At 42.4% G+C, this 26,530-nt stretch overlaps 1 protein-coding gene across 1 annotated transcript; it reads left to right on the forward strand.

Moving 5' to 3' along the window:
* The first annotated feature begins 577 nt into the window (after positions 1-577).
* On the forward strand, positions 578-26,530 carry LRP10 (LDL receptor related protein 10). Its single transcript, XM_075211325.1, has 5 exons — positions 578-787; positions 5,614-5,649; positions 7,348-8,473; positions 10,704-10,833; positions 24,504-26,530. The coding sequence occupies exons 1-5, from the start codon at positions 757-759 to the stop codon at positions 25,065-25,067; spliced, it is 1,887 nt and encodes a 628-aa protein (XP_075067426.1). The 5' UTR covers positions 578-756; the 3' UTR covers positions 25,068-26,530.

A 26,530-nucleotide genomic window follows, 5' to 3' on the forward strand; every position in this document is an offset into this window, starting at 1 on the left:
AGGTAGAAAGCAATATGTATATGAGAAATGTATAAAATAATTCCAATATATTTTATACCTGCTGGCCAGTTTATTCATTGTGTGACTGCACATGTAAACTGCAGCAGATTCCTGGGTCGTTCTTCCAGGGGTATAAATGTATGCAGGTACATGTTTTTACCCTATTCAATATATATTTCTAGAAAACTAGAATATGGTGAACCAGCTGACCACTCACCACCTGATTAGTTAGTGGCCTGTCGTTTAAGTTTGTTTGCATTGAAGCAAATGTTGTTGTTTTTTTTTGCAGTGCTATGTAAAGTTAATGTTTTCATGTCCATGTATGAAATGCCATTGCAAGCAAACTGCATTTCAGACACATAAGATAAATTGCCCTGTGCGTTTGGTCAGTGCAGAAAAAATTAGGTCATTTCCAAACACAAACAGTTCCAGTGCTATAAATCCAGGGTGTGTCCGTGTAAAATTGGGACAATTGACAAGTGTGACTACAGGTGAACAGTGAGGTGTCAGGAAGCGCTATGCAGGGTGACAGAGAAGAGAAGGTCCAGCAGGGGGCGCCAGAGAGACGGAAGAGACTTGTGTTTTGGAAGGAGGAAGTGGAGAGAAAAATAAGATACAGGAAGAGACAGAGGGGTGTAGAGAGCTGGAGATAACGCAGAAATATCTCGAGAAAGTTACAGCATAACTACCTAAAGTGCTTTAAATGTTTGGATAGGCATGACACGGTAACGGAGTTACCCTCCCCGAGCAAGCAGCATGTCTTATCTCTTCACACTTCTTCTTTGCGGTAAGATTGTAACCATCCCCCACATTGGGAAACTCAGTTTGTTGTGTGTCTTGTTGTACTGCCGTGTGCGCGACACAAGGACCCCCAGCAACCCTGGCCTAAGAAACCTATTTGTGTGTTGATACAGGCTTGGGTAACCTGTGGCTTTCCAGGGGCTGTGGAACCACAAGTTCCAGCATGTAATGTCTGTGGGGTCCACAGCAGCTGGTGAGCCTCAGGTTGCCTTTCCTGGTTTTACAGGATCCATCTCTGTGTTGTGCCAGTGGAATGATATATAAACACCCATTCTGTTACTGCAGGGACATTTCACATAATGTACTGGATACATTTTAGATCCAACAGGTTTGTGCCTGTTTTACTGATAATATCAGTGTGTTATAACTATGTTATGGTTAGTGGTACATATGCATTAGTACCTTATTAGTGTGTTGTTATAAATGTAACCCTGTTTATATAATCTGTGCTAAAGAAATATACCCCAATGTACTGAAGAGAAATGTAATAGTTGCCAGCTGCCTACTAATTTCAAGTAAACAATCGCAGATTTCGAAATTTTATTTCTGGCAATGTTGCTTTTGTTTATTTAATATTGACCAATTGCCAAGAACTGTTCTCCTTGTTTTGGGGTCTAGTTGCAGTGTTCAGTATTAGTTCATGTCTTGTGTGTTTTGTAAGTTAAATGTATCTAGGATACAGTACAATTGTATTATAATAAATGTCTGTGGTCATGTTGTAATGATCGATCCTCATGCTGTTTACCCCAGGCAAATCTGTTTTCAGGGGGTGTCAGAGAGAGGTACTAGAAGTACAAACTTGCAATGATTGGTTGCAAGCACTAGTAATGAATCATGTTGCAGACTAACAGCAACTGATGACTTCATTTTAGCACTGGGCGTAATGCTTTCCTGAGGCTGTTATGCTGTACACACAGTATTGCATCTGTACTGGGAATTAAAGTTATTATGATGAACTTTGAAGTTAAAGCCATTAAGGTTCATACTGAGCTGTTTTGGTTTGTGAAATACCATTTTATGTGGGGGCAGTGGTGATCAAAAATTGTACCAATGCAAAAGTTAAACATGGGGATTTAGACGCTCTAACATTTTTACTTTCCAAATTTCTGCTTGCGTCTCATTTTGTATTAATATCAGATGTGTTAAAGGAAAAAGGTAGGGACATAAATGTTTTTCTTTCCTAAACCTCTACATGTGGGACATTGAAGGTATTTACAAAGTTATTGGTGCAAACTTCCTAAAGGACCTTAATTCCAAACTCGAAAAAAGTTACTGACTGTCCAGTATATAGTTCTTTAGAGAATGTTCTTAATAGATAACCACACTGCAGCTTCGCCTCATTCCTTAGGTGAATCACTAACTGCAGGCATTCAAAGGGTAAAAATTGCCTTTATGAAATGAGCATTAATGCCAGAGGGTTTGAAGCTCTGGTGTACAAGCATAAGATGTCCTTTTTGTAAAGCGTTTCTCCAATGTGTAATAGTTCCTTTTGAAGATTGATCTATTATTGGACCTCCAAAATCCAAAAAGGAGGCTCTTACTCATATCTGTCTTTAAAAATACTTTTGGCGCCCTAAGAACATCCAACTTGTGTCACGTTCCTTGTTCATGTCCCTGTGAGGTTTCAAAGTATATTGGTGGTAGAATTGGTTAAGGTGAAACTCTGACAGTATTTGGGATACTTAATATCCAGTCGTAGATTCAATTTGGAGCAATGAGCCGCCTGATATTGCCACAATATCTGGCTCTGCCCATTATCGGAGACTAAAGCACCTGAACATCATGGATTTTCCTGTGCACTTCTATGGGGTGTGAGAGAAAAATGTCATGTGATATTGGCATGAAGTGCTTTCACGACCATTTCGTTAAACCAACTTATGAGTCAATTCCCATGATCCAGTTTTTACAAGGGGATCAAATGGGGGCTCTGATAGTGTTTTGCAGAACCAGTAGTAGATCACCTGAGATGTGTGGAAGGCAAATAATTGGATGAAGTCAGCTAAATTAATATTGTTTTACCGTGCAATTGCGATTATTACGCCACGTGTAATGACTCAATCGCACGGATTAATACACACATTTACGTTCACACTTACACTTATAAATAGTACCCATTTATTAAGGTTCCAATCCACATTTATTTATAAGTAAAATGTATTAGAGATTATTTATACATAGATAAAACTATATTCATGGTATCTAAAGCTGGGTGCACACTACACTGTTTTCGTCCAATAATCGGCTCAAACATACGACCTCTCGTTCAAAAGTCGGGTCAGTGTGTGCAGTGACACGATGGTCGAAAGTCTGCCCAAATGGACGATTATCGCCTCATTTGGTTGGTCGTACCGTTTAATATTTTCGTTCCAATCTCATTTCCGCTGTGTAGTGTGTATAAACTTCCGGCCGATCCACAACAGTGAGTACGAAATTACAGTCATTGCTCACGACAACATGGCTGTAAAAAGTCGCTAAAGGGACGTTCGCTCTTCCCTTTATCGTCCTAAACAAGGCTAGTGTGTATGCAGTCCATGGACCGAGCGATCGGCCCATCGATCGCATGTAAAATCGCTCGGCATAAAAAGTTGGTCAAAATTTCTGTAGTGTGTACCCAGCTTTAGGCTCAGGATATAGGAAATGTATCATGTTTAGTGTCATTTTAATCTGCACATTACCATCAGGCGTCCGCTACTATCGGTGAAGTGATTGCTTTCTGTGACCGCTAGTTATGAAAGATAAAGGATTGATGCTCAAAATGATAGTGTATGGAATGCAAATAGGTTGGTTTAAACTGGATTAGGTGAGATCCCTTAGGCACATGTGCTCAACTGTTGGAGTGAGCTGGCCCACACCTTATCAGAGGAATCCTTTGATCTGACCTATATTTGCATTGTACTGGACTGACCTGAGCCCTGGACCAATGAAGAAAGACCCTAGTTTATCTTTGTGTACATTGTGACATCATCACTATTTTTTTGTTAACTGAAACTGCATATATGCAAGCCCTAGGCCAGTGTTGGATCTCTCTCTTTCTGACTGTAGACTACAATGCTGAACATGGACCTGGGCCCAGGACGCGCTAGCGTAATGTATCGGTTTATATTTTCCTGTTTATTGTTATACCTTTTATGCGTCATCATGGCTTGCTGTAAATCCTGCTATATTTTGCTATTAAATCTCTTTGTGCGTTGGAACCACAATAATCGCATTGGACAATGTTTATTGGTAGCAACAAAACGAACGTTACATATGAGTCTTCAAATATTTAACAGCTTGCATAAACCATATTGCCAAAGGATGTTGCGTCCATTTACAGTTTTTATAGAACTGTAAACTGGGCATGAATTGTACTAAGGCTGATATCCTTCTCAAGGACCACCTACAGAAGAAACTCAACATCATCATTTCTGGCATTGGCTGAGTAAAGCCGTAATTGTCACCACATAGAAAAGGCTGAGATCGCTTCTTGTCAAGACTAGATTGCTATTCTTTCCTGGCCCCCTTCTTTTCGTAATAGATGTGAAATATTAGCTCTTTCTTTTGAAGTTTCTTCAAACATTCTATCATCCATAAGAGGGCCAGGTTCCCCCACCCAGATACAGGGACTCCCTTGTAGCTGTATCTGGGGTTACACTGAGGAATAAGTAGTCTACCTAGCTTCCTACATTTTTAATTTTCAATCTGACATGCCTTATGTCTCCATTGGCCCATCTTTTCTTCTGTCAGCAATCAGTGAATGCATCAGTAGGGATCTTTCAGTACAGCAGGGATCTTTCAGTACATCAGTGACTTGGTGACATTCATGTCATCAGTCTATAATGATTTGTGTGAAATCCATTCTGTCCAAACAGTTAATTGATCCGAGGGAGAGGAGGTAGACATGACATTTAGGCAGAATTTTGTTGTCTACAAGCATAGTTATTACAAGAAAAGCACTCCCTTCTTGAACTTTTATGATTAAGTTCAGTCTCTTTGTCTAAATGAATATAACAGTAGCCGGTGTCAATCCAGAAGTCCAGTTCACTCCCTTTTATAAAATGTGTCTCATCCTCTAGCCCTGTTTGCCTGGAAGACTTAATGCTTCAAAATAATAAATAATTGGATCCATACAATACAAATCTTCCATAAATGCAGTTGAAGTACAACTTAGAGCAGTGTCTAGATGAAAGAGCAAGATAGTAGATGTTTATCATCAGAAATGCCTAGCACTCTGAACTGTGCATAGGAAACACCAGTGGAAGAGATTAATACTTCAGTGTTCCATTTCCATGCTGTTGTCCGGGAAAGAAGTTTCCAAAGTCTGACATATCTTAAAAGTAGATGACTTTATACATAATGGGCCTGAGTCATTAAGGAAAGTAAGGCATAAAAATAGGAGTAATTGTTCTCCAGGACAAACCATGTTACAGTGCAAAGAATGCAAATTAAATACTGGCTTTTTTCATGTAAGACACAAATACTTGATAGCTTTATTTTTACACTGACATTTAAAGTTGATCTAGGACATGCCTTATCACAACTATAAATCTGTTCCCACATTTTAAATTTACCTCCCCCTCTAATGCAACATGGTTTTGCCCAGGTGCAAAGTTACTCCTTTTTTATGCTTTGCTCCCATTAATGACTCGGGGCCGATGTGTGTGGTACACTGGTCCATTTAATACATTTTTTTATTTTTTTTTAAAGTTCTCATATGTTACTCCCTGTTTAGTATTCTACTTTGTAGAGTTTGTCTAGTTTCTGATATTGTGATGTACCTTTACACCTTAGTATTCACTTTCATCTAATCATTTTTTCTTGCTTCCCTTCCAGGACATCTAGTATTCATAGAAGGAGATTACACTTATGGTGAGTTTTGGACTTACAAACCAAGTACTATAACAGTGACATAAAAGACTGTAAATAACCAATGTTATTATAGATCTAGTTTAATTCAAATGTCTCCCTAACACTGTTGAGTGGATTAGACCTTTTAAACTCTATTTGTTGCACTCCCAAACTTCTGTTCCCTTTGAGTACCTCCTCAACACTATGGTATTCAGCTCTAATTTGATGAGTTTTGAAAATAGCAATACATATATATCCAATTTGAATTCAATACATGGCAAATGTGCCCATTCTGGTGTTTTCTTTACAATCTAATACATGCAGGAAGAAAATAACTTTATCTTGTGAATATTCAGAAACAATTGATAATCTTCCTGTTTTATAATCTTACTTTCTCTATTATCCACTGGGGGCACTGGACAAGGGGTTTAGAGCCTCTTTTAGGGCATTGGCACTTTAAATTATTCTATCAATTAAATGCTCCTCCCTCTTATATCTCCCCATACTGCAGAGAGCTCTGTTTTTTCCCGTTTTCTTTGGGGTGCCCTCAGGACAGGGTTTTTGCTGGGCTGCCTTGGAATCCTGCATTTTTTGTTTAAATGTTGGATAAGATTATTAGCTATGCCACAGGTCAAAACAGAACTTTTGGGTTTTTTAAATTACCAGTAAATATGCCAAGAGCGAGGTGCTCTCGGTTTCAGTTATTTTTCTGTTGCAGTAAGGTAGGGATCGGGAATTGAGTCGGCAGTTCTAAGCTCCTCGTAGAGGTCAGTAGAGGGTTAAACAGGCTTGGTCCACTATGAAGTCGCCAGCCAAGCCCTCAGACAAAAGGCTGCATGACAGACAGTCTACCCACCCACAGAGGCTGTGGTGGCAGACTACCGCTTTATTGGGATCGGTGGTTCACTTTCACTTCAAGTTCCTGGGTGAGAGGCTTTATAGATCGGATATACGTGTATCATCGATCTCCTGTCTTCTCACTACCTGTCTCCCTGTGGACCAGGTAAATGATCCTCAAGACAATCAGCAATTTGCAATTAGCAATTTCAAGACAATCCACTCTCAGACAAACGCTATTCCTCTAGCGGCTGAAAGACAGCAGCAATAAGGGGTTGTTCTCATACGGAATTGTAAAATTGTGTTGCAAGCCTCTAGCGCTGGGCAGCTATCGTTCTTCATTCGAGTTTATTAAAGTTAAATGTTTTAGTTTTTGGTTTTTTTCCAGGGGTGAAGTTGTTTCTCTCTTTGGTTTTGTTTCTGCCTGTGGGGTTTCGATATAAAAACGGTTTCCTGTAGGATAGGGAGGAGCCTTTAACTGATACAGTTACTTAAAGTGCCAATTTCCTAAAGGGTCTAAATCCCGGGATTTTAGACCCGGGATTTTGTGGTTGGACTATTCATACTGCACCAAGACCTGGGTTTTTCAGCGTGCCTCTGCAAAAACCCGGGTTTTTGGTGCAGTATGAATGGGGTATAATTGTGTGATTTGTTTAGAAACCTTCAAACTTGTACCTTTTCATCTTTGAACTCCTCACTAACATCATATCAGTATGATTTATAACAGGGGTAATTAAGATAAAACTTGCCCTTATGGGCCATTTTTACTTTCTATTTCTTGTACTTCGTAATATGATCCCCTTAATATACACTTCTGCTTTAAATGTTTGCACACTGTAAGTAATGATGTTAATAATACTAATTATCTCTCCCCTCTCCCAGACCCTTCTCCCTGTCTTCCAGGTTTTTTTCAATGCAACTCTGGCTGCCTTCCACTCTTTTCACTCTGTGATGGTTCCATTGACTGTGAGGATCAATCTGATGAGTTTGCATGTTCGTCAGTCTGCAACTTCACCCTGAACGATTTCTACGGGGTCTTCTCTCCTCCTGGATTTCCAGGAGCTCCACCCTCTCCACTGCCTACTTATTGTCATTGGCTAATTGACTCTGAAGATAGCCGAGGCCTTGCTTTGCAGTTTTCTGCACTCCAACTCTCTGCACTAGATAGTCTTGTAGTATATGAGCATAGTATTGGGGATTTTCCACGACTTCTTCGTGCTTTGGACCGACAGAGTAATGGGAAATCTGTCACAGTGGAGTCTGTTGGAGGAAGGGTCATTGTTGTTTATCACTACAACACAAATAACCAACGTAATCCTAATATTAAGTCCTCTGGAACTTATGACTCTGACTTTAGGTCGAGGTCCCAAGATCATGACTCGGGCCCTAATTTGTCTGACCTAATGGAATCGCCACCTTCCCGTTCTCACCTTCCTGTCTATAGCACTCGCTATGCTTGGTTTCCATCTTTCCGTCCCCGAGGGTTCAATGCCACTTACCGTGTACGGGGCTACTGTCTTCCCTGGGACCAGCCTTGCGGTTCCAGTCCAGGTATTTTATGGGATGATGGCGTGGAGGTTGGTGGTGGCTGTTTTTCAGACTCACAGCGTTGCGATGGAGTCTGGCACTGTGCCAACGGCAGAGATGAAATTAATTGTACTGGCTGTGCGGAAGGTCACTTTCCATGTGCCAAGAGCCGTGCCTGTTACCCCATTACTGAGAGATGTAATTACCAAACTTCATGCCAAGATGAGACAGATGAAAAAGGCTGCCGCGGATGTCAGCCTGGCGGCTTCCACTGTGATTTGGAGCGCTGTGTGTATGAAGCATGGGTGTGTGATGGCCAAGCGGACTGTCAAGATGGAAGTGACGAGAAAAACTGTGGGTACACCCTTCCGCGGAAAGTGATTGCAGCAGCTGTCATTGGAAGCTTGATCTGTGCCACATTACTTGTGGTAGCATTAGGATGTACATGCCGACTCTATACTTCAAGAGCACGGGAGTATAGGTGAGGAATAAGGTTGATTTAAAGCACTGGTGCACAGCATGCAACATGTAGGCTGCATCCATCCTGCAAAGTATTTTTTTGCAGTCTATAGGAAGCAGAACTTATACAGGGAGACCTGGGGCATTAATACTACTGAGGTATGTCTGTCCTGGGTCCCCTTGTATTTATCCCACATTGTAATGGGTTTCACTTGGATGGCAGGGTGGAGGCTCTTCCATTCCCCAACTACACTGAGAACTGGCATTCATCAGTGAGGTCAGTCTGGCAGTGAATCAGAATGACTTGCTGCCATACAGTCATTGTACTGAGGAGATAAGTCCTGGGGGAAGGGGTAAGAAATATGCAGGGGATGTGTTGTTACGGAGGGGTGGGGGATCAATTGTTTGCTATGTAAGTGTGAATGCATGTGTTGCTATAGCATACCTCCCAACTGTCCCGATTTTGGCGGGACACCCTGATTTGCGGGCTATAAAAGGGGTGGAGCTTAAGAAAAAGTAGGTGGAGATTTGCACACACACATGGCCATTTGTGGACAGGTCTTTTATTTTGTCCCGATTTAGTGCCTCTACATATTGGGAGGTATGTGCTACAGTGTGAGGGTTGTGTTGCTACAAGAGGGGTGAGGGGAAACGTGTGATTACAGAGATAATGTTGGGTGGGATATTTTACAATGTGACAAAGAATATGATATTACCCAGCGCCGTTTAATCTCTCATAAAAAAATGTGATATGAAACCCAAATAATGTGCACGTGATACACTGAAAATAATATTGATATTTATGTTCAATTATGACTTTTGCTCCAACGTTGAAAATAGAATATTCGCTCATAAAAATAAAGCAAAAAAATTATACATAGCGTGATACTGTGATGCAATTAATTTAAATATATAAGAATATTCTTAAACTATAAATTCCTCAAAATTCCAAATAGTATAGTGAAAAAATATATTATTCATAAACAAATTTCCAAATGTGTGTTAATGCCTCTTCAGCATAAAACAAAATTGTTTCCTAATGGAGGAGTCCCCCCTCGGTATTCCACTTACAGGATCGCTTTAGAAGTGTGTGTGTTTGTGTTTTAAACATCTTCAGCATATGGATGGAATCGTTTTTGAATGGAAGAATCCCCTTAGGTATCTTCTCACTCACAAGACTTATTCTTGAATAGGAGCCTCAAAAGGTGTCTTTAGATGTATTCCAATATTGCTTCCTCTACTTTTTAGAAAAATAATGTTTATCTCAAGCCAATGCCCAGACTTATGCAAAATTGCAAAATGATCGCAGACAAAAGATCTTTAGATAGTCCGGACAAACTGTAGTCATCCAGCCAAGTACAATGTTAGTGGTAGGAGAATATGAACATCAATGTCCCAACTTGATGCACCTCCTGATACATCCTCCTTTTGGAGGGCTCCTCTATTAAAAAACAATTTCGTTTTATGCTGAAGAGGCTTCAACATTAACACATATTTGGAATTTTATTTATGAATAATATATTTTTTCACTATACTATTTGGAATTTTTTGGAGGCATTTATAGTTTAAGAATTTTATTATATATTATATATTTAAATTGATTGTATCACGCTATTTATACTTTTTTTTGCTTTATTTTTATGAGTGAATATCCTATTTTCAACGTTAGAGGAAAAGTCATAATTGAACATAAATATCAATATTATTTTGAGTGCATCACGTGCACATTATTTGGGTTTTACATCACATTTTTTATGAGAGATTAAACAGTGCAGGGTAATATAATATTCTTTGTCACATTAATCACTTTTTTCACAACTGGTGCATGGTTACGGTCTTATCTAGATCTAGTGGTGGTGGAAATTTCAAACACTTTGTGATATTTTACAAGAGAGGGGAGTAGAAGTAAACATGGCTCACTTCCTGTGTGATGTGACCACCACTACATGAGATGGCCCTTCCCTGGCAGGTGGTGGTGTGCACACTTCTTTCCACTTGGGGAGTTTTTGTTGTTGTGGAGTGGTATGCCATAACTACATAGAGGGTCCTCTAGTAAAATCTGCTTATTTTACATGATTAAGCAAGTCATGTTTTATTGAGGCCCATTGAAATGAGTATGGTTTTCCAGTGTAGCCCTCGGAACAAAAAAAAGTTGTGTACCCCTGATTTAAAGGAAGGATGAATGGATAATATTGAACATAAGTGCTAACAGCAGGTCTAACAATTTTTTTTTATTTTTTTTTTGTCTATAGTGTTTTTGCCCCGCTGTCAAGAATTGATGCAGAGTTGATTCAGCAGCAGGCTCCACCGTCCTATGGACAATTGATCGCTCAAGGAGCTATACCCCCTGTGGATGACTTCCCCACCGAGAGCCCCAGTGATGTGAGTGTACCATATGTGCATGATATCGGTGTACTATTATATTATTGGATACATATCTGGATACATTTGCACATATATATTGTGTTTTTGATTTTTTTTTAATGTTGGTTATTCATTTTGGGTCCGTCCAGCTCCTGTAGATTGATTGTGAAGACTCTCCACGCTGCATTCACCTTCCTTTTAAACTCATTTTGGAGTTCAGTATACCACTGGAAGGTGTACATCTTCCAAGGAATAGGGGGTTGTTAATATAATAGTAGTAGTTCTCTGGCTTCATCAGCAGTACATGTAACTCTACATGCAACAAAACAAAAAGGATTGCAAAGCAACTACTAGTACAGGGGTTGGCAACCATTTTCTACCAGTGTGGAGGCTAAAATCTAGTCAGGCCCAGATGTGCCAGTTGGGCGTGTGTATGATGCTAATATCATATTAACATCAATGGGACCAGCAAATAAACGTTCATGTTATGCCACACAGTAGTGCCCTAGTTCAAATTATGCCACATTGTGCCCCCAATTCACATCATGCCACATAGTTGTCCCACCTATTCACAGTATGCTACATAGTGGTGTCCCCCCTATTCACAGTATGCTTCATAGTTGTCCCCTCCGCCCTCCCCCAATTCACAGTATGCTGCATAGTTGCGCCCCCTCCCCCCAATTCACAGTATGCCGCATAGTTGCACCCTCCCCTCAATTCACAGTATGCTGCATAGTTGCGCCCCCTCCCCCAATTCACAGTATGCTGCATAGTTGCGCCTCCTCCCCCAATTCACAGTATGCTGCATAGTTGCGCCCCCTCCCCCAATTCACAGTATGCTGCATAGTTGCGCCTCCTCCCCTAATTCACAGTATGCTGCATAGTTGCGCCTCCTCCCCCAATTCACAGTATGCTGCATAGTTGCGCCCCCTCCCCCAATTCACAGTATGCTGCATAGTTGCGCCCCCTCCCCCAATTCACAGTATGCTGCATAGTTGCGCCCCCTCCCCCAATTCACAGTATGCTGCATAGTTGCGCCCCCTCCCCCAATTCACAGTATGCTGCATAGTTGCGCCCCCTCCCCCAATTCACAGTATGCTGCATAGTTGCGCCCCCTCCCCCAATTCACAGTATGCTGCATAGTTGCGCCCCCTCCCCCAATTCACAGTATGCTGCATAGTTGCGCCCCCTCCCCCAATTCACAGTATGCTGCATAGTTGCGCCCCCTCCCCCAATTCACAGTATGCTGCATAGTTGCGCCCCCTCCCCCAATTCACAGTATGCTGCATAGTTGCGCCCCCTCCCCCAATTCACAGTATGCTGCATAGTTGCGCCCCCTCCCCCAATTCACAGTATGCTGCATAGTTGCGCCCCCTCCCCCAATTCACAGTATGCTGCATAGTTGCGCCCCCTCCCCCAATTCACAGTATGCTGCATAGTTGCGCCCCCTCCCCCAATTCACAGTATGCTGCATAGTTGCGCCCCCTCCCCCAATTCACAGTATGCTGCATAGTTGCGCCCCCTCCCCCAATTCACAGTATGCTGCATAGTTGCGCCCCCTCCCCCAATTCACAGTATGCTGCATAGTTGCGCCCCCTCCCCCAATTCACAGTATGCTGCATAGTTGCGCCCCCTCCCCCAATTCACAGTATGCTGCATAGTTGCGCCCCCTCCCCCAATTCACAGTATGCTGCATAGTTGCGCCCCCTCCCCCAATTCACAGTATGCTGCATAGTTGCGCCCCCTCCCCCCAATTCACAGTATGCTGCATAGTTGCGCCCCCTCCCCCCAATTCACAGTATGCTGCATAGTTGCGCCCCCTCCCCCCAATTCACAGTATGCTGCATAGTTGCGCCCCCTCCCCCCAATTCACAGTATGCTGCATAGTTGCGCCCCCTCCCCCCAATTCACAGTATGCTGCATAGTTGCGCCCCCTCCCCCCAATTCACAGTATGCTGCATAGTTGCGCCCCCTCCCCCCAATTCACAGTATGCTGCATAGTTGCGCCCCCTCCCCCCAATTCACAGTATGCTGCATAGTTGCGCCCCCTCCCCCCAATTCACAGTATGCTGCATAGTTGCGCCCCCTCCCCCCAATTCACAGTATGCTGCATAGTTGCGCCCCCTCCCCCCAATTCACAGTATGCTGCATAGTTGCGCCCCCTCCCCCCAATTCACAGTATGCTGCATAGTTGCGCCCCCTCCCCCCAATTCACAGTATGCTGCATAGTTGCGCCCCCTCCCCCCAATTCACAGTATGCTGCATAGTTGCGCCCCCTCCCCCCAATTCACAGTATGCTGCATAGTTGCGCCCCCTCCCCCCAATTCACAGTATGCTGCATAGTTGCGCCCCCTCCCCCCAATTCACAGTATGCTGCATAGTTGCGCCCCCTCCCCCCAATTCACAGTATGCTGCATAGTTGCGCCCCCTCCCCCCAATTCACAGTATGCTGCATAGTTGCGCCCCCTCCCCCCAATTCACAGTATGCTGCATAGTTGCGCCCCCTCCCCCCAATTCACAGTATGCTGCATAGTTGCGCCCCCTCCCCCCAATTCACAGTATGCTGCATTGTTGCGCCCCCTCCCCCCAATTCACAGTATGCTGCATAGTTGCGCCCCCTCCCCCCAATTCACAGTATGCTGCATAGTTGCGCCCCCTCCCCCAATTCACAGTATGCTGCATAGTTGCGCCCCCTCCCCCAATTCACAGTATGCTGCATAGTTGCGCCCCCTCCCCCAATTCACAGTATGCTGCATAGTTGCGCCCCCTCCCCCAATTCACAGTATGCTGCATAGTTGCGCCCCCTCCCCCAATTCACAGTATGCTGCATAGTTGCGCCCCCTCCCCCAATTCACAGTATGCTGCATAGTTGCGCCCCCTCCCCCAATTCACAGTATGCTGCATAGTTGCGCCCCCTCCCCCAATTCACAGTATGCTGCATAGTTGCGCCCCCTCCCCCAATTCACAGTATGCTGCATAGTTGCGCCCCCTCCCCCAATTCACAGTATGCTGCATAGTTGCGCCCCCTCCCCCAATTCACAGTATGCTGCATAGTTGCGCCCCCTCCCCCAATTCACAGTATGCTGCATAGTTGCGCCCCCTCCCCCAATTCACAGTATGCTGCATAGTTGCGCCCCCTCCCCCAATTCACAGTATGCTGCATAGTTGCGCCCCCTCCCCCAATTCACAGTATGCTGCATAGTTGCGCCCCCTCCCCCAATTCACAGTATGCTGCATAGTTGCGCCCCCTCCCCCAATTCACAGTATGCTGCATAGTTGCGCCCCCTCCCCCAATTCACAGTATGCTGCATAGTTGCGCCCCCTCCCCCATTTCACAGTATGCTGCATAGTTGCGCCCCCTCCCCCAATTCACAGTATGCTGCATAGTTGCGCCCCCTCCCCCAATTCACAGTATGCTGCATAGTTGCGCCCCCTCCCCCAATTCACAGTATGCTGCATAGTTGCGCCCCCTCCCCCAATTCACAGTATGCTGCACAGTTGCGCCCCCTCCCCCAATTCACAGTATGCCGCACAGTTGCGCCCCCTCCCCCAATTCACAGTATGCCGCACAGTTGCGCCCCCTCCCCCAATTCACAGTATGCCGCACAGTTGTACCCTCCGCCTATTTATAGTATGCAGCATAGTTGTACACTACCCCCTCCCCCCCATTTACAGTATGTTGCTCAGGTATGACCCCCTCCCCTCCTCTATTCACAGTATGCTGCATAGTTGTCCCCCTGTTCCCCCTATTCATAGAGTGCCACATATATCTGCCCCTCAATTTTTAGTGCTGCTCTTGCTTACCTTTGGATAGACACATCTTCCGTTCCAGAAATCCCAGAGCTGCTTCAGTGAAGCAGCCGATGACGGCTGAAACAGAGGTTCTGCACATGCGCGGAAGCTCCATTTTGGCCATCAGCTGCTTTAAGGAGATGGCTGCTGTGTCGAAGTGCCAGACAGAAGTGGTCTGGTATGTGTGCCAGGGGTTGCTGACCCCTGTACTAGTGGAATATATATAGTGTTTAATGTACAAAGAATACTTAAAAAAAAAAAAAAAAATGCTCATTAAGAATTAGTCTTCCCCCTGGGGTGTGTGTGTGTTATACCTTTCTGTTTTAGATGTTATATTTTTACACTAGATACTTTGTGAAACTAGAGAGAGACTAGATAATTTGTGTTCTTCTTTTGCCATGGGTACTACTCCTTACTACACAGTCCATTGATGATGATCCAACATCCAAATGATGAGCTACAGCTTATGCCAATGATCCTGTTGGAACATATGAATGTATATGCTTGACATGCATTGACCTTTTTGTTGGTTCATTTTTCTTGTCTGCTGCTGAAGTGGGTTTACATGATGCAGAAGCTTCATATTGATTGATATTCACTGTTAATCCTAACAAAATTTGCTGTCCTTTTTAACTTGACCTGCAGTCAGCCTTGTAGATGCAGGTTTACTGCACTAGAACGTAAACACCGTTTGTGGTATAGAGCAGGTTTAGGTACCTGTGGCTCAACAGTTGTTGGGGGCTATATGTCCCAGTATTCCCTCACAGGAGGAAACACTCCTTAGTGCTATTTCCTGCTGGATTGTTCTCCTTTTTAGTTGAAATAAAATTAAGATGTGAACTTTTTTTTTCTTTATAAGGGTTAGAAATGTTAAGAGAGATTTCATGTAGTGGAGAAAAAAAGAAATATTTAGTAGGTATGTAATTATAAATAGATCCAAGCTGTAAATGGGTAATTCAGTATATTGTCAGATTACAGGTTTTAGAAGAACTCTCTAACACTAACAATAAATTTGTGAAAGAATATCTGTCACCTACACAGTGGAGGCAGCCATTTTGTGAACTAAACCAATATTCATGATAAAGCTCTCTGTTCACTAGGATTAGCATTGAGGTACCGCGGTCAAACTACTTCTGTTCAATAAAGAAGAGTATGGCATTATAATAGTTATTCACCTAAATGCCAAATTGATATGGGCCTGATCTTGAGTAGGGCAAATGTAGACAAATAATTTAGGCACACACAGACAGAAACTAGGGTCAATTTGATAGCAACCAATTAACCTACTAGTATGTTTTTGGAGTGTGGGAGGAAACCGGAGCACCCGGAGGAAACCCACGCAAACACGGGGAGAACATACAAACTCCACACAGATAAGGCCATGGTCGGGAATTGAACTCATGACCCCAGTGCTGTGAGGCAGAAGTGCTAACCACTTAGCCACCATGCTGCCCATGATAATAGGTTGTTCTTTTTCTTCTGTGGTCCTGGCTATGCATACCTGGTAGTGTAAGCCGAGGATAAGGGGTGGCAACACAGGCACCGCTAGTTGCTACCTAGCAAAGTGAGAGAGAATATAATATTTGACATTTTCCATTTCACACAAATTTTTTTACAAGAGAGTTGGTTTCTCTCCTCCCATCACTTTGTATGGAAAGATACAGACCTTTGTCTAGAGAGAGCTGAGAGGCTAAATAAATTTACATTTCAAAACAATTGGCTTACAATCAGGTACATCAGCCCCTCCCACAAGAGTTTTCTAATTGGCTCTGTGAGACTAAAGGTCTCTTTTCGGGAGAGAACTACACACTCCAAACTCCGAACTTTTCAGTATGGAATCTGTAAATTAATTTCTGACTGCAATAAGCAAGAAAGACTGCTCTTGCATCCATAGATATTCAGGATGATTACTTCCATATCCCTGTTGCAGTTCATCACCAGAGATTCCTCGGGTCCTGTATTTTAGGACAGCATTTACAGTTCACCTGTCTTCCCCTTTTGGTCTGGCGACATTCCGGATTACTTTCACCAAAGTATTAATTACACTGGTGGCAGAATTTTCGAAACGGGATCACTCTTTGGCTCTACCTGGAGAAGATCCTAGTCTTTGTGAATTTTTGTGGCTGTAACCTTGTTCATTCTTATAGCTATGATTTTAGCCTCTGTACTTATCAGTGGTATTGATACACTTCTCTGGATCCTTGTCCTTTTTGAAATAACAATTATTCTGACTTTTGCCATTCTGGGGGCAAAGATCCATCTCTCATGCCACATTGTAATAATTTAGGAGTAGTTGGCTTAGTACTTCAGCATATTTTTTATACAAATCTGTTAAGATGCCACCAGGCCCTGTGACTTTAGCTATAAAGCATTATTTTATTGGGGATGTAGTCCGAAATTCAACAATTAACATGTCGACAGTCAGAAAGTAGACACCATAAGGTCGACAGTTAATAGGTCGATGTTCTAAATGTCAACAGGATTAAAATGTTGACATAAAATTTAAACTAACAATACCATAAAAAAGTGCCCACACCTCCCAAAAAGCTTAACCAGCCCAAGTGCTCCCAGTACTGGTACTAGCAAAATTGGGGGAACAAAAAGCGTGGGGTCCCCCTGATTTTACTATTACCAGCACTAGACTCTGGTGGCACTATAGATGTGTGGGGGCCCCTTGCCATAATGACAAACCAACCCCAGCCTGGCACGCAAGGGGCTGGATTTGGGTCCGCAAAAGAAAATGTGGACATTTCTGAATGTCGACATTTCATACCCAACTCCTTTATGGCATCTATCTTCTCCAGCTTTAGAGGGGCATCAAGAAAGTCTCTACTCTTGTTTGGTAATTGTGGGAAAGTTGTTGTTGAGAAATATTCCTCTATAGTGCCTTGGCACTCTTCACCTGAATATAGAAGTCCCAGAATTTAATATTGGAAGGGGTGGTACAAAAGTCCCCCTGAGAATCCTTTTATAGCAATGATAGGTGGGCTGTTATCCACCTGTCTACATAGTGCCAGAACTTGTACTGCTTTGAACCCATGTTAAAAACAAATATGTTTGTTACACCTAATCTTTATGTCCATAGAGACTTTTATCAACCTTTGATAAGTTTATGTCATAGTTGTTTCAATCAACACTGTCAGGGCATGAGTAGTGTCAGTTAATTAAAAAGTAATCGGTCATTCTGTTTTGTTTCAATATTTCTGTAATGTTTACCTAGTAAACAGCTAACATCTTCTATAGATTGGGGGGCTGGGTGGAGGTTAAGATCCACTATGAGAGCATTATGGTTACGTAGATCTTGAGGTCAATAAGTGAAAAGGTCTGTGAGTTACAGAATTATTATTATCATAGATTTGTAAGGCACCACAGTGCTCTGTAGTGCCGTACAGTAGGGAAAACTACATACATAAAACAGTAACATACAATGTAGACAAAATAAATGCAGACATGAAGACAAAGGGTATGGATGACCCTGCTCATTAGAAAGCTTACATTCTAATTGGAAGCGGGCACAGCTGAAACAAGTTGAGCTAGTGTGGCTTAGAGTGGAGATTGGGATAGTAGTGAGGGTGCATTAGTGTGAATAGTGTTATCGAGGATATGGTCACCTCTAAAAAAGAGATGGGTTTTCAAAGAGCTTCTAAAGATTTGAAGGCTGTGGGAAAATCTGATTGAGCATGGTAGGGAATTCCATAAGTTGGGAGCAGCACGGGAGATGTCTTGTAGGCTGGAGTGAGAGGTGGTTACTAGAGATGAGACGAGGCAAAAGTCAGAGGTAGATCTAAGAGGGCGGGAGGGAGAGTATTTTGATATGAGGTTTGAGATGTATGCAGGGATAGTGGTGTTGATGGCTTTGTAGGTAAGGGTGCGTAATTTGAATTTGGTTCTGGAGGACACAGGGAGCCAGTGTAGAGATTTGCAAAGTGGTGCAGCAGATGTGAAGCGGTGAGAGAGGAAGATCAGTCTTGCAGCAGCATTTAGGATGGATTGAAATGTGGACATATGGGTGTCAGTAATGCCAGATTGCAGAAGGTTGCAATAGTCAAGATGGGAGATGATGAGAGAATGGATAAGCGTTTTGGTAGAATGTTGAGTAAGAAAATGGCATATTGTCGCAATGTTTTTTTAGGTGGAGTCAACAGGACTGTGAGAGAGTCTGGATGTGAGGAATAAAGGAGAGGGTGGAGTCAAGTGTGACACCAAGGCAGCTAGTTTGGGAGACTAAGGAAATTGTGGTGTTATTGACAGTGAGGGAGATCTGAGGGCAAGTGGTGACTCTGGCAGTTTTGGACATGTTGAGCTTTAGGTAGTGTTTGGACTACCATATGGAGGTAGCAGAAAGACAGTTGGTTACACAACGGGTGTCATCAGCTTAGAGGTGGTATTGGAGGCCGAATGAGCGAATTGGTGCCCCAAGAGAAGATGTGTACACTGAAAAAAGTAAAGGAGCGGTTCGATAGGTAGGAAGTGAACCAGGAAAGCCCTGTGTCACGAAGGGAAATGGAGTGAAGGGTAGTAAGGTGTAGGAGAAGAGGGTGATCAACAGTATCAAAAGCAGCAGAGAGGTCCAGGAGAATGAGTATGGAGAAATTGCCCTTAGATTTTGCAGTAAGTAAATCATTGGTCACTCTTGTGAGAGCAGTTTCAGAATAAAAGGAGTGTCAATTTGCATATACTCCAGAATGTCATTAAGAGTGGTAAGATGAATTGCAATAAGTCCCTCTTTGCCATGACAACGAACTTTATCCCGTAAACATTTCCACTACATTTCAGCCCTGCCACAAAAGGACCAGTTGACATCGAGTCAGTGATTTTCTTGTTAACACAGGTGAGATTGTTGACGAGGACAAGGCTGGAGATCACTCTGTCATGCTGATTGAGTTAGAATAACAGACTGGAAGCTTTAAAAGGAGGGTGGTGCTTGAAATCTTTGTTCATCTGTTACTCATGGTTATCTGCAAGGAAACACATGCAGTCATCATTGCTTTGCACAAAAAGGGCTTCACAGGCAAGGATATTGCTGCTAGTAAGATTGCACCGAAATCAACCATTTATTGGATCATCAAGAACTTGAAGGAGAGGGGTTCAATAGTTGTGAAGAAGGCTTCATTGCGCCTAAGAACTTCCAGCAAGTGCCAGGACCATCTCCTAAAGTTGATTCAGCTGCGGGATCGGGGCACCATCAATGCAGAGCTTGTTCAGGAATGGCAACAGGCAGGTGTTAGTGCATTGGCACTCACAGTGAGGCGAAGACTTTTGGAGGATAGCCAGGTGTCAAGAAGGCCAACAAAGAAGACACTTCTCTCCAGGAAAAACATCAGGGACAGACTGATATTTTGCAAAACATACAGGGATTGGACTGCTGAGGACTGAGGTAAAGATTATTCAGGGCATCTGGAAAAACGCTTGTCCGGAGAAGGAAAGGTGAGCGCTACCATCAGTCCTGTGTCATGCCAACCGTAAAGAATCCTGAGACCATTCATGTGTGAGGTTGCTTCTCAGTCAAAACTGTGAGTAAGCCCACTCCCTTGGCTAAGCTCACAGCCATGAATAAAGAATGGTACCAAAACATCCTCCAAGAGCAACTTCTCCCAACCATCCAAGAACAGTTTGGTGGCAAACATTTCTTTTCCATCATGATAGTTATCACTTTTGCCTTATGGCAAGGTGCTCTAAGTGGCTCAGGGTTCAAAACATAAAAATTTTGGGTCCATGGCCAGGAAATTTACCAGCCCTTAATCCCTTTGAGAACTTGTGGTCAATCCTCAAGAGGCGGGTGGACAAACAAAAACCCACAAATTCTGACAAACTCCAAGCGTTGATTAGGCAAGAATGGGTGGCAATCAGTCAGTATGAGGCCCAGAAGTTGGTTGACAGCATAAACTTAATGTTATTGTCAATAAAAGCCTTTGACACTTATTAAATGCTTGTAATTTTACTTCAGTATACCATAGCAACATCTGACAAAAAGGTCTAAAATCACTGAAGCAGCAAACTTTGTGAAAACCAATACTTTTCATTCTCAAAACTTTTGGCCATGACTGTACCTCCATGTAACTCGCAGTCCAGGCCACCCATACCTGCTTAGAGAGTAAGGTTGTTGCCCATACCAATAGCTCTTTTCATTAGTGTTGGGGAAAATATAGGGGCGTAAGTGGGAGAGTAAACAGCAGAGATATAAATTAGGGCAGAGCAATAGCATAGTAATACTGTTAAGTCCAAAGCAGTCTGGTAAACTACCTGCCCCATCCCAGGCAAATTCACTTCTATTAATATTTTCCACCTCCAAATACATCTTCAGATGCCCCATAGCAACCCAGGAGACCAAATAGTGGTGTCACTGTTTGTGGCGAAAGCATTTGACTCTGTAGGATGGGCATTTTTGGGGAAAGGCATGGGCAAATTTAGTTTTGGTGTACGTTTTATTAAGTGGATCCTGGTATCATACCAACTTCCTATAGCTAGGATACAAACGGGGAATATGATATCCACACCTTTTTTGTTATGGAGGGGGACCGGACAGGGGCTTCCCTATTCCTGGCACTTTTGCCACAGCATTTGAGCCCCTGACAATGGCAGTCAGAAATAAAGACTCAATCATTGTGTTTAAAGTTTGGTTTAACACATGAAAAAATTGCATTATATGCACTCTATTTTTAAATTGACCCTCATTTATACTTTTCAAACAATAGAGAACACTCTTTCCCGTTCTTGGGCCTAAAGTGATTTGGGGCAAATCTGTTATCTTTCCATTAGTTCTCCCCAGCAAATACTCTTTTTTTGTTCCCCTAGTATCCATTGGTCTGGACCACTATATATAGACCGGGTATATCGGTCTCCCTTGAGTGGGAAGCTTATGTTAAACTCCATTTTAACACTAGTAATAGTCCAGTTCAAAAAACAAAGCTCCGTACTGGCCTCTGACTTCATAAGGCAGAATCGGCAAAATAAAGATGATTTTTCTCCTACAACACTCCCCGCACATGCTCTCATAATCCCTTTACACTCTGCGTTCGTTTTAGTTTATATGGACACACGGGTGGCCCAGACTGGCATTAGCCAAAATGCAATGGGCAAAAAGAGTGATAGCCTTGGGTTTCGAATATGCATAATTATTATCTAGCTGCACAACTCCATGGGCGTAGATAAGAGAGGGAGAAGCTATTGGAGGGTGTCTGCTGGGGTCATCCTTTGTTTGCCCCCCCCCCCCGCTCCTTTAAACAACATAGACCTTCTCGACGTCTTTTACGTACAGTACGACACAAATTGCTCAGTCACTTTAAAATTTGGCAGTTATGAGACATATCTCTAACAATACTGTTTCTCCTGACACCAACTTATGGCCCAAAAAATCTTTCTGAATTGGATGAACAGGGTCCACCTTTTGGAGCACTGCTCTATAACCAGCAATTAATCAAAAATAGATTTTCCTAAACACATTTTTAGGTATCTTCATGCAATGCACAAATAGAGGGATTCAGATGGACCAGTCTCCTGTAGAAGAAACTCTTAGTAGAAGTCCGTGGTAGAAACTTACATGACTTTTATGTAACATTATTTCTACATCTAACCCTTGCTATATTTTCCATCCTTTGTCAGAAGTGTCATGGACTTTTAAGAGATTGAGAGGGACGTCTGGTTGGCTCATTCTGTGGTGTCTTGTAATGCTAGAAATATCTTTTATGCAGACTCTATTATGTTTTTCCACTTTAACAAAGGCCTGATCTGTGTTTTGATTTCAAATGCCCCAAGTTCCAGCATTAGGGCATCTCGTTTTATCCTATATTGTGCTTATGCCACAATGTTCACACCTTCTGGTCACAAGTACTGGATAGGCTTGATGGTATGTTGGAGATCTCGCTCCCCCCCATTCTGTGAGCGTATGACTGACACTTCCACTCCATCCTTAAATAAACATTTCCTAAAGCATGTTTTTTATTTTACTGTAGGAAAGCTATAACCATGTCTTTGTTGTTACCTCACAGTTGAGAGCTGGAAAAAGCTTATAGATGAAATGTGTGCACTCCCTCAGGGAACACTAGCTAAATTTGAGATGGCTTAGGGCAATTGAGCAGCATACCATCAGAGCAGAGTGTAATGCAAAATAATGTGATATGTACAGTGTCGGTATGCTGATAACTCTGCTATGATGGGAAAAAAATTAGTTTGAGTATAGTTGTGCACGGTTTCCATCCTGCTCCCTTTTTTCTCAACTGACTCCCCCCCCCCCCCCCCCCCCCCCCACACACACACACACACACACACACACACACACACACACACACACACACCCCCACACACCCATTCTCTCATTCTCTCTTCCTTTTTTGTTCTTTTTAGGATTATTTTTTTAATACAATAAGATAGCACATTTTGTTTTGTAAAACTACAAGTGCCAGCATATCTGTTGGTGGTTGCCACAGCATGTTGGCACTGGTAGAACTGCGAGAAAGTAACATTTAGATTGTAAACTCCATTGGGGCAGAGACTGATCTGAATAACTGCACATTCTTTATACATCGTTGCATAATATAATTGGTGCTTTAAATATATACAATAATTGTGGTGGTGTTTATGATTGTAATACATTTATTGTCATAGGGAGCCTTGAGGAAATGGAGAAGCTTGACCTATTATGAAGTGACCATAGCCTGCAAACTTTGATTAAATATTACCAGTGAATGCAACAGAAATAAGGGTTGTAATATTAGTGGGAATACTTTTATTTATGTTTTTATCTTGTGGTTTACTACTTTAGTATTTTACTCTACTTTGAAAATGCTGAAATGTTTGGATAGCCCTTATATAGGAAAAAGGTGATCTACCTCTAGAATGTGTCACAGGCAGACTGCAAAGATTCTCAAATAGTGAGAGAGAATATTGAGTGGGTAGTGTGGAATCGGACAGGAAACTGGAGGATGGGGCACAGGGGAATTGCTCACTTAATGGTTGCAGAGAAATTCATAAATATGAACACCTACAGGAATGGTTTAGAATAGTAACCCACAAAAAGAGGAGGTTAAAAAGAAAGAAATGCGCACACACAGTAATTCTCCGTAAGCGTCCCACACTGACACTACCAATCATTTTAATGACTGCCAATTATACCTGTAATGAAATAAAAAAAGACCATGTTTACCAGGACACATTGTAGCTCAAAAAATGAATAATTGCTGTGCTCCATCTAGTGGCTGCTAGGAATGTTCTACCCAGAGATTACTAACCTTTTTCTCAGGGCTAGCTGTATAACAAGACAAAAATGAGCAGTGCTCTCAATGTAACTTTCATGCTTTTGGAGCTTTTTATATGTAGTTATATATATTTTATAACAAATTTTACGTGCATATATTTTAAGCACATCCTTGTATTTCCTGTGCAGTACTGATAACATGCACTAAATGATTACTGTATTTCATCTGCATTTATAGACAATCCACTAGAAATATGACCTGCCAGTAGAGCTCCTAAATGGTATCTAGTGATTCTCTTCTCAGTAGAACAGAGCCCCTTACGATGAAGGAGGGGTGGACAATTAGAATGCCTGATTTGACAATTTTGAGTCTTTAATACGCCTCCACTATACTAAGAATACTGGAACTGATGCTGGTATTTTTAAATGGGGGAGCTCCCAGGATTTTCGAAATTGCTTCTCATGATGACAGGGCCAAGCCAGTAACAAGTGAAGTGTAATGTAGGATTTAGGGAAGGAAGCCAGAAAAGGTGGTAGGATTCCCCCCCAGATAAATTTGATGTGTATTTACTGAAATACTACTATTTTTACTTGTGCCTCTTGATGGAAATTTTTCACTACACTATACCTTTTTTTTTTTTTTTTTTTTTTCTTTTTTTTTTTAAATACTATAATAATATTTAATTCTCTTCCCTTACTGTAGGGCTCGTTTATGGGAAATCTTCGCAGTCTACTACAGTTCCTAAATCAGGCACCACCCATTCCTGCTGGAGCACAAAATGAACTACCACCAAGGAGACGCCCTCCACGTCCTGTTAGGCGTCTCCTCCGCCGACTTCGGAGATGGGGGCTCCTTCCTCCTCGTACACAGGGGACACAGACTGAGCCAACTCAGGATCAGAGAACAGGCTCTTCACAGCTGGCATCAGAAGGCAGTGATCCCTCCTCCACTTCACTTTTACAAATGAAGACTCCTTTAGTTTCTACTGATTATTCTGTTTCCTTCACTGAGCCTTCTGTTAGCCCTCAGTACATCTACCCAACTGAGGATAGGAGTGGATTGATGATGGGAATGATCCAAGTGGGCAGGGAAGGGATCTTTCACCCCCAGGGTGGAGAGGGTCTCTTAGGTGCAAGGGGAGGTGAGAGATTTGGGGAGGATGGTGAATTGCTAGGAAGGCCTGAAGAAGAGGATGAGATGTTGTTATTGCCACTAACAGAGAGTTTTGATGGGGGATCCGAAGATGTGGGATTAATTGTATGTTAGCACAGCTTCTGCTCTATCCTGTCCTTTTGTCCACACTAAATACACTCCTAACTTGTTGTGCTCTCTGGCTGTCCAGCCAAGATTCTCCTCCCTCCCCCTCTCCCTCCCAACCCAATGAGACTTTGTTTATGACAGCTACAAACAGTTGGAGATAAAATATAACTAGGATATGTTGTGCCAATGAGGGGGCAAGGTATTGATTTGGAAGGTAGTCTCAGGAGGTGGTAGATGCTTACCAGTATCTGGAAGTACCGTGGGACACATTTCATGTCCCTTAGGTCACAGTAAATGGTTACAGGATACTTAAGTGGCAACAAATTTTAAAGGGGTTTGTGGAGTCTCTTGCAACCCTAGGGCAACATAAATAAACAGCTCTGCCTGTTCGATATAATGGCCTTGGTGAAAAAGATACAAAAGGAAGCTATAAAGATAATGCAATGTATTTAGTAGAGGATGCAGGAGGGCATGTACAAACCCTTGAATGGGGTTCTCCAGTAAAATCACAACCCACTACCTCCTCCTAATGTGCATTTGTTTTTATTTACACTTCCCTATCTGGCAGCCAGTCACTGGGGTAAGAAGTTTATGGACACTACCATGGGTAGAGCTACATTTTGTAAAAACAAAACCATTGGAACTGTTCACACGTAGGTCTTCTGTCTGTCTAATACTTTGTAATGTGTTAGATTTGAAGGATCAGTATAGTGAGAGAGGCAGGAGACCTGCATGAAACCATGACTCTACCACAACTCCCTGCTCTAAGCCTGTATGGTAACGGATTTGCAAATCGTAAAGTGTAGGTACACCACTCAATCGGTGTTAGCCCTCCAGATAATTAAGTGTAAATGGAAATAATTATTCAATTTGGCTGGTGAGCGCATTTTAAGTCCATATTTTATTGCAAATCTTTGCAATAAAGTATTTTTTTTATTTAAAGATTTGTTTTGCTTTTATGCCCTGCAATGTCCATATTGACAATGATTCCACAGTGTACCTGTTTGCTTTCACTTTGATGCCATCAATTTTCTACTCCTTATGCCTTTTTGACAATCAGCGGTGTGAAATTGTTCCTATGCAAGCCCCACTCTTATCACTCCAAGGAGGAGTTGCCCTGTGCAGGTCTCCCCATGTTGTTTATGTGGAAATAGCATTAATCTTTTTATTTTTCTATTGAAAAAATAAATGACTGAGGTATCTTTTTCTTCAGATATATAGCGGTCCATGCCAGATTGATATACCATTCTGCCTGCATACGGTGTTTTACACAGTAATTGTACTTTGCAGCTATGTAATGCTGCAATTCTTCATTACTGATATACAATCAGAAACACGTAGGATGTTCTGGATGGCTTTTGTTGTGTCCGAGAATGGGTTGATGATCGGTGTGAGTTTGTAAGCTATGCTGACTAAATTATTTATTTTCTGTGATTATGTAAAAAATAAATCTTTAAAGTGCTGATGTA

This window comes from Mixophyes fleayi, chromosome 1, assembly GCF_038048845.1.
Source record: "Mixophyes fleayi isolate aMixFle1 chromosome 1, aMixFle1.hap1, whole genome shotgun sequence".
NCBI lineage: Eukaryota > Metazoa > Chordata > Amphibia > Anura > Limnodynastidae > Mixophyes > Mixophyes fleayi.